The sequence below is a fragment of the Acinonyx jubatus genome, chromosome A3, assembly GCF_027475565.1.
Source record: "Acinonyx jubatus isolate Ajub_Pintada_27869175 chromosome A3, VMU_Ajub_asm_v1.0, whole genome shotgun sequence".
Classification (NCBI taxonomy): Eukaryota; Metazoa; Chordata; class Mammalia; order Carnivora; family Felidae; genus Acinonyx; species Acinonyx jubatus.
In genome coordinates this window covers 103253476-103262339 of record NC_069388.1, presented here as the reverse complement: position 1 = coordinate 103262339, position 8864 = coordinate 103253476, and the positions used below count along the sequence as shown (strand labels likewise).

Here is an 8864-nt window from a genome sequence, read left to right as displayed (position 1 = left end):
CAGACTGGACCAGCTGGAACCAACCTTGGACTCACTGTGATTGCTCTTGACCAGTTTGCCTTTGGCCTTTTGAACACTGCTTCTAGAGGGGGAAACTGAGGGAGCCTGGCCTGGGGTGTGGTATGCAAGAGAAGGTCCAGGGTCCAGGCAGATCTTCTGAGGTGAACTGGGGCCAGACCGCTGTCACCTCTCCATTGCCGAGACTAAAGTCACAGCATGTCTGTGCTAGAAGGGCCCATAGACCAGCTCACCTTGGCTTCCTGCTTTACACATGGGGACACCAGGGCCCAGGAAGGGCAGGGGAGGGGAAGAAAACACAGGAGGCAGAACCTGGGTCTCCAGACCTTTCATCCTTTTCTTTCTTTTTTTTTTTTTTAATTTTTTTTAATGTTTATTTATTTTTGAGAGAGACAGAGACAGAATGCGAGTGGGTTGGGGCAGAGAGAGAGGGAGACACAGAATCGGAAGCAGGCTCCAGCCTCTGAGCTGTCAGCACAGAGCCCGACGCAGGGCTTGAACTCACGAGCTGAGCCGAAGCCAGACGCTCAACTGACTGAGCCACCCAGGCGCCCCTCTTTTTTTTTTTAATTATTCTTTTTATTTTTATTTATTTTTTTAATGTTTACTTTTGAGACAGAGAGAGACAGAGCACGAGTGGGGGAGGGGCAGAGAGAGAGGGAGACACAGAATCTGAAGCAGGCTCCAGGCTCTGAGCTGTCAGCACAGAGCCCAATGCAGGGCTTGAACTCATGAGCTGTGAGATCATGACCTGAGCCGAAGTCAGACGCCCAACCGACTGAGCCACCCAGGCGCCCTGCTTTCATCTTTTTCCACAATCTCCCCAGCCCAGTCACCTGCACCACCGTCCCCAGCTCCTCCTGGGACAGGCATGGGGATATCTATCCTCATAGCTGAGTTCAGAGTAGTCACTGATCATGACCTTGATCTGGGGTCTTGGGGAAGGTCCTAGCCTGGAGGTGGAGGGCCAGGATACTCATAAGTCTCCAAACTAACCCAGAGCCTTGTCACCTAAAGTGGGTTCCACAGAACCACCTTGTTAGAAAAGTAAAATTCCAGCCATAGCCCCAGACCTTCTGAACCAATCAGCATTTTAATATGATCTCCAGGAGGTTCATGTGCCTGTTGCAATGTGAGAAGCACCAGGTTAGAACAAGCCATTTTCCCTCTACCAGCCTCAGTTTCCCTATAGGAATGGAGGGGGCAGAAGATCTCTGACTTTTTTTGCTTTTTTTTTAAATAGACTCCATGCCCAATATGGGAATTGAACTCACCACCCTGAGATCAGGAGTCACTTGCTCTACCGACTGAGCCAGCCAGGGATCCCAGATCTTTGACTTCTTTGCCACAGCTAACACACTGGGAGCCAGGCCTCTGGCGTGACCTGTCCTGTGGGACTATATGCATTTTGTAGTGGATTGTGGAAAGCGGAATTCTGATTCCAGCAAGGTTGGGGAAGCAATCAACACCTCTCCCGTTCGGTCTGACTCACCCCTCTCCTCTCTGCCTGAGACCCAGGGCTGGGGCAACTTCACAGGTCCTGGGATGCAGCCAATTCAATTCAATCCACTTCAGCAACATTGATTAAGCACCTTGTGTGTGTGCCGGGCTCTGTAGCAGTGAATCTCCACCCTGACTGTACATTAGAATCATCCAGGGTGCTTTTATAAACTACTGATGCTGGGCCCCACCCTGTGCCACTGGGATCAGTTTGCGCGTGAGTACTTCTAAATGTGCCTCAAGCCATGATAATGCACAGCCTGGCGGAGAACCACTGGTCAGAAGTAAGGGAGCAGTCTATCCTAAATCCTGCCCGGGCCACCTCCCCAGTCGTTGCTTCCTTTTAGGTCAGCCAGCTGCAGCGGTTCTGTGGTGAGCCAGAGGCAATCATCAGGAAATTCCCTGGATATCATAACCCGTGACAGCAACATCTAATTAATCATCAACTATGTAACATGATCCTGACCCATAACGAAGGGACCTGCTGAGCCTTTGGAAACCTGTCTACTGGCCTTCTCCAGACAATTCCTTCCAGATCCAGGTATCCGTGCCCGAGGATCCCAGGCTGATGGGGGCCCAGCTCTCCTCCCAGGCTGGTAAGTGGGAGCCCTAAGTTTGGTCTGCAAGGGATCCAAGAGGCAGAGGGGAGGCTGTGGAACCTTGGGCGAGTCCGTTTTCCCTAGGGCCTCAGTTTCTTCATCTGCAGGCTGGGGCCAAAGCGATTCACCTTGCCTGACAGCTTATAGGGCTGTCAGAAGCACAGACCAAAAGGTTGCCAGGCACAGTAGTTCTCTGAGAGCCTCACCGGAGACCACAGCGTTCCCTTGGTGTGCAGGGGCAGGAGAGAGAGAATCTGCTTTTACTGCCAGAGATCCAGACTGCATCTCAGAACCCTGCTCCCTCCCAGGCAGAGAGCCTGGAGTCTCAGCCCTTGGCTCCCTAAGGGCACCAAAGGCTCACACACTAGCAGCAGGTACTGCCCCGAGCTTGGGGGGCAGGGAGGTGGTAAGGACGGTGGGGGCCAAGCTTCTGTTGCTGCTGCTGCTGCTGTGGCAACTGTGTCTGGATTCCAGGTCACGGTGGTGCCATGAAGGAGGCAGCAAGGAGTGTGGGGGGCAGGAGTGGGGCCCTGGCTCCTCCACTCCCGGCTGTGAAGATGTGCAGAACCACCCCAACTCAGTTCCCTCTGGGTGCTTCCCTGCAGGTTGTGGGAGGAGTGAAAGAAGCTGTAAGGGTTAACAGGTGCCTGGCACCCAAGAGGCTTGGTGACTGGAGAAGGTGATAGAGATCTGGGGAGGTCCTTGCTGAGCAGGGGGCTGACCCTCAGTTACTTAGATTCCAAGAGACTTACTGCCAAGATTTTCTTTGAATCTACCTGGGGGGTGTGGTGGGGGCGGTGGGGGGAGGGGAGGCATGCAAAAGTCACGATGCCTACCCAGGGGGGCAGTCAGCTCCTCATACTCAGGATCTCCAGGCAGGTACCTGGAGACTGCAGGTCTTGGCTGACCATGCATATCGATCCCATTGGTGGATAAGGAGACCTATACCCAGTGGGGCAGTGACCTGCATAGGTGACCAACAGAGCGGGGACTAGAATCTGGGTATCGGACATGGCTGCCCTCCTCAGAGCTCCTGCAGTGACTCTGCAGTAGGCCCAAAGACAAGTCCATCCGATGTCAGGGCCCTCGGCTCTGACTCCTGGTCACCCACTGTCCGTGCCTACTTGGGGACTCCCCTTTGCTTGTGCATAGCCTCCAGGGAAAGGCATCTGGGCAGACTATCAGGAAGGGAGGGAGAGATTAGGGTATTCCAGGAAGGGGTGACATGCAGGGGATGTGGGTGAGGGAGGGGTGAGCTTGGATAGCAGGACCCTGTGAGCGGGTTCAGAGGTCCCCAAGGCCAGAGTGAGTGCTTGTTCCTAATGCCTCAGCGAGGGGAACCATGGAACCATGATATGCTTGCCTCTGGCCTGAATCCATCGGGAACAGATTGACTATGACCTCAAGGGTGTCCCTTGTGCCTGACCAGACTGAGTGTTGCACCTTGTGATCCGTTGGAATCTTGCAGGCTTGTGAGTAATCAGAGGAGCAGAGCTGGAGAAGCTGATGAGATCTGGGAGGGGAGGGGCCTTGCTCTTTTGGGTTGGGTTCAAGCTCAAGTCCGGATTGAATCCCCCCCCTTTTTTTTTTTTAGTGTTTATTTATTTTTGAGAGAGAGACAGAGAGAGACAGAGCATAAGCAGAGGAGGGGCAGCGAGAGAGGGAGACAGAGAATCTGAAGCAGGCTCCAGGATCCGAGCTATCAGCACAGAGCCGAATGTGGGGCTCAAACTCACAAACTGTGAGATCATGCCCTGAGCTGATGCTCAACCGACTGAGCCACCCAGGCTCCTGCTGATTGAATTCGCTATTTTCAGCTTCCCTCCTCTAACCAAGAAAGAACAGGACAAGAGGGGGGTAAGGGAGGAGAGCAGTTCTGGCTCAGGAAGCTCACCAGCTTCCTCCAGGCTCAGGCCTGAGGCTTGAGAGGAAAGGCTGCCCAGTAGGGAACTTCCTCTCCCGACTGCCAAGTGGACTGGGGTCGGGAAGTCCCCGGATTTCAAAGCTCAGCCCTGGCCTTGGCTGGCCCAGCCCACCATTCTGACACCCCGCCCCCGCCACAACCTGGGACTCCCTCTCTAGCCTGTGCCGCCCCACCTGGCTCTGTGGGGGAGCTGTTGGACCCCTTTCTCTCCTAGGAAAAGGAAGTCACCCTCACTGGGGGCCATGGCCTTCACAAATGATGCAGGTTTTCTGTGGGACAATCATAAAGTCAGACAAACAGAGAGGAAAACAGCTGCTATACCAGGACCCGTCTGCCAGAGCTGAGCACCATTAGCAGACCCATCTCCTCTCAGGTTGTTTCTAGATACAGGGAGAATATATGTGTGTATATTAAACATATGTGTCGAACAAAACCTGGATCATATTATGTATACTATTTCTAACACCTGCTCTTTCTATTTAATGCCAATAACCGTGACTAGGTATTTAGAGCCGGTACATGTAGGCGTGATTTTACAACATCCCTCCGGGAGGGGAACTGAGGTGGGGGAATTCACAGTGGGAATTCAGATCCCAGACATGCAAAGTGTGCTCCTCACCAGGCTCTAATCAGGTCCCTGGGGGCTCCCTGGATGAGGGCAGGGGCAATGGCCCCGGGGAGATGCGGGGGTGGGGGGCGGAGATAGCTCTGGGGAACAAATGAGTCCGAATCCAGACCACACTGACGTCACCATCCCCCCACCTCCCCATCTCCGCAGACACCAAGGCGCCCCGGGAGACACTGCGCTTCCACCCTGAGGCCAAGGGCGCGCAGGTGCGTCTAGACGCCCAGCGGTGCACTGCGCGCAGGAACGCCACGTTCCACGACGGCATCGTGTTCAGCCAGCGGCCGGTGCTTCCCGGGGAGCGGGTGGCGGTCCGCGTGGTGTGGCACGAGGGCGGCTGGTGCGGCGGGCTCCGCGTGGGCTTCACGCGCCTGGACCCCGCGCGGGTGTCCGCGCCCAGCCTGCCACCCTTCGTGTGCCCGGACCTGGAGCTGCAGAGCCCGACATGGGCGGCCATGCTGCCCGAGGGCTGCGCGCTGGCGGGGGACGTGGTCTGCTTCTGGGTGAACCGCAGGGGCCGGCTCTTCGTCAGGGTCAACTCGGGCCCCCGGCTGCTGCTGCGCAAGGGCGTGCTCATGGGCGCCCCCCTCTGGGCCGTGATGGACGTGTACGGGACCACCAAGGCCATCAAGCTACTGGGTGAGACAACCCGCGAGGACCCGGGCACCGCCCCTCGGGTGGCTGGGGTGGTACTGCGTCCCCATCCAGAGCCGTGGGGAGAGCCTTTCATCTTTTCCTATACGGTCAGTTTTACGTCACTGGCACTGGAGACGCCAGATGGACAAGACCCCAGTCAAAGGGAGGGCAGCCTTGTCCCTAGGGAATGCTATGACTAGCACTCCAAACATCTGTCAAAGGGCTGTTTCACAAAAGGAGAGGTCGGGGGCTGGGTTTTGCTGCCTTAGTAGGAGTTCAGGGGAGTCAAGGGTGGCAAGCAAAGGGAACAGAAGTGGAAGCGGTTAGAGGTGCACAGGAAGACTGCCGGTGGGGGCAGAGTGAGCCGTCCAGGCAATGAGTGGGGAAACCGTAACCATCCCTCTAGCCACCTGAAAGGAGAGTGGACTTGCGGGAGAGTGGATACAGGAAACGTCTATAGAAAGAAATACTGGCATTCCTGTGCTGGTTGTCCACCGGCCTACACAAGCAGTCCATTTCCTCTTCCCCCACCCCTACCGGTTATAAAATCCCTTGTCACAGCGACTGAAGTCTCGCCCCTGGGACGCCCGATTGGGTAGGTCTGGTGTAGAGCCAAGCACCTGTTTTCCCCACCTCCTGGGGGATTTTAATGCACATCCGGGTTTAGGAAGGTGGGTAACGCTGAGGGTCTCCAGTCAGGCGGCAGCACCAGGGCAAAGGGGAGATGTTTAAAGGAAGGGTGGTTTTAGGAAAAAGCGTTGACAGCTTCACAAATTCTCTGCTGGGGCGAACTGGGGAAGGGGTGGCTGGGGCCATAAGATCAGCGGGGAGCTCCAGCACTGCAAGCAAGCAGGTAGAACTCTTTCAAGGGCCTGGTAGGGTGGAAGCACCTGGGCTTTGCTTTCCTGGGTCCTGAGTTTCCCTCTCTCCCTCAGATCCCACAGCCAGTGCCTTCCCCTCAACCGTGCCACGGGCCCTCATCGGTGAGTCTCTGCAGCCGGAAGGTGAGTGGCTTCCCTGAGCCCAGCGAGCCAGGGACAGGCTCCCCAGGACTCTAGCACCAGAGGCCCCACCCCCACCCCAGGGAGGCCCCAGTGCTGGGAACTGGCTAAAATCCTTCCGAGTCCCACGAAGTCTCCCATGGGCTTTAGGCCAAAAGATTTGGCTCTGCCTGCTAGAAACCTAAAAGCAATTTAATAGCTTTGCCTTCTAGAACATTGGCTAACTTTTCAAGTTACAAGAGCACATTCGTGAACAAATAACGTTGTTTTGTCCCCGCTTGAAAAAGCAGTCCATGTTCGTAATAAAAGTTTTGCCAAACGGAAAGAAAATAAATATTAGAGGATACATAAGGTAGTAAAAAAAAATAAATAACCACTGCCTCTTAGGGGGATTTCCTCCTACTATTTTGTAGTCATATATCTATGAGGAATTGTGCTGTTTTCCTTTTTTTTCCAAGTTGGAATTTTATGATATATATGTATGTGCAGTATGGTTTTCTTCCCATTTCTTTTCATTTGGTTATGTTGTGAGCATTTTCTCATTAATAGTCAAAATAGGCCTGCGTGGTTCTCTGTCCTGTGGTTATAGCATGAGTAGGCTGCCCGCACTTTGCCCCCACGTGCCCCAACTCGTGTTGTCCCCTTTCCCAGCCACAGCAGGAGAGGAATGTGCCATCTGTTTCCACCACGCTGCCAACACCTGCCTGGTTCCCTGCGGCCACACACACTTCTGCAGCTACTGTGCCTTGCGGGTCTTCAGGGACTTGGCCAAATGCCCTGTATGTCGCTGGGAGATCAAGGCGGTGGTCCCATCGTGGGGACCACCCATTCTGAGGACTGGGGAGGGCCTCTTGATGCAGGTAGCAAATTGAATCTAGCTCTGAGCCAGAGGGAGGAGGTGCAGCCCCACCTCCGTTCTGGAGAAGAGTCCGAAAAGCTGGTCATCAACAAGAGATGGGGGCAGGGAGGCTCTTTCCCCCTCCCCAACAGGTTGGGGTCCGTGGAGCAAGGAGGAGCCCCTTTTTCTGCCCACACCAGAACTCCCTTCCTAGTGGGGTTCCTGTAGAAAGTGGCTCAGCAGTGGGCCAGCAGGCTTCTGGTCCCCCCCTGCTTGGCTCCAAGTTCATTTGTGCCCAGGGCTTGCCAAGGCTTTTGGCTGGCCGCCTGGTCCAGCCACCATAGACCTAGCAATCATGGTACGCATAGGTCGCATCCATGAGAAGGGCCTTTATATAGAGATGAGACAGCCTGATCCCTAGTTTCATAGCTGGGGAAGTTAAGGTAACTGCATGTATCTGGTGAAATCCCAGCCCACCCCTGGGTATTGAGGAGCCTGGACCAGACACACAGAGGCATCTGGGTGGAATGTGTACAGTCCTGTGTGGAAGCTGGGTGACCTCTGACAAATCCTCCAGAAAGTGGATAGGAGAGACCTGCTTGCCTGCCTTGCAGGGTGATTGTGAGGTTCCAGTGAGATCGCGTTTCTGAAGAGGTTTCCGCACGTGAGACTATACTGTCGTTGCTATGCCTTTTTCCTTGCCAAATTCTGAGGTGTCAAAATAAAGTTTGTCTTTTGGGAATGATTTGCAATGAATATGTCCTCTTTGCCACAGTCAGGGGGAGTGGATGGAGCTGTGGCCTGTCGGAATGCTAGGGCATTGGGGAACCCTCTGTCCTCTCCGGATACACCCTACCCTTGCGGTGGACTGGGTGGGGCTTGGGCATTCAGGTCCATGGACTTTATTCTGCTGAGCACGTGAAGGGGACGGTCCTACACTCCCAGGCCTGAAGTCACAGCCGGGCTTTGCCCCTGCCACCCTTGATTTTGGGGGGACTTCCAGGAGGCTCTGACTCCTGAACGAAGGGAGGAGTTGACCCAGGAGCCCACCTCAGCAGGTGCTTGTGGCGGGGGCAAGCCATACCTGATACTTTGCTGCTGTTCTTGTATCGTGACCAGTGGTATCGAGTCCTATCTCCCAAGAGAGAGGACTAAAAAGGCAGGTCCGACTATTGTGCTCAGACTTGTAATGATGCTTCATCAACCGCCTCCCTACCCACACCATTGCCAGCCAGTGGGTCAGTGCGTTGGGTTTGGTGAGAAGGGTGTAGCTCACACTCTGGAGTCGGATCCCCTCTCCACCACTCGTGAGTGGTCTAATTTTGGTCATGTGCCTTGATTTCTGCGAGCCTCAGTTTCTTCATCTGTAAAGTGGAAATAAGATCATTGTGTTTGCTGGCGTGTCTGAGAATAGTGAGTATGAAACTTGTACCTTAGATGAAATACTCAAAATACAGCATCTCCCTTCTCCTGGAAAAGGCATCTCCCAGGAGAAGCAGCCAAGAGGTCAGTGGGCGAGGCGTCAGGGATCCGGGTGTGAGTCCTGACAGCCTACTGAGTTTTACCAAGGGCCCCCATGTCACCCCGGTTATTTTGGAATGATTCCTGTAGATCCTTTTTTTCATCTTTTTAAGTGTCCTTTTGTTGTTAAACCCAGACACCTCCAAGGCAGGGGCATTACTTTAATCGTATTTCCAGGGAATACCTTCTTCGTAGTTAACCC

The 8864-nt window shown here is 54.4% G+C and overlaps 1 protein-coding gene across 4 annotated transcripts; it reads left to right on the top strand.

Annotated features, from left to right (window-relative positions):
* Positions 1–1805: 1805 nt before the first annotated feature.
* Positions 1806–7886, top strand: NEURL3 (neuralized E3 ubiquitin protein ligase 3). 4 transcript variants are annotated; one of them, XM_053200987.1, is made up of 5 exons: positions 1806–2114; positions 2354–2491; positions 4820–5409; positions 6238–6306; positions 6955–7886. In XM_053200987.1, the coding sequence occupies exons 1-5, from the start codon at positions 2087–2089 to the stop codon at positions 7135–7137; spliced, it is 1008 nt and encodes a 335-aa protein (XP_053056962.1). In that variant the 5' UTR covers positions 1806–2086; the 3' UTR covers positions 7138–7886. The 4 variants fall into 4 exon arrangements, with proteins under 4 accessions (XP_053056962.1, XP_053056964.1, XP_053056963.1 ...); XM_053200988.1 differs by having other exon boundaries at positions 1862–2114; positions 4820–5305; XM_053200989.1 differs by lacking the exon at positions 2354–2491 and having other exon boundaries at positions 1841–2114.
* Positions 7887–8864: the final 978 nt, after the last annotated feature.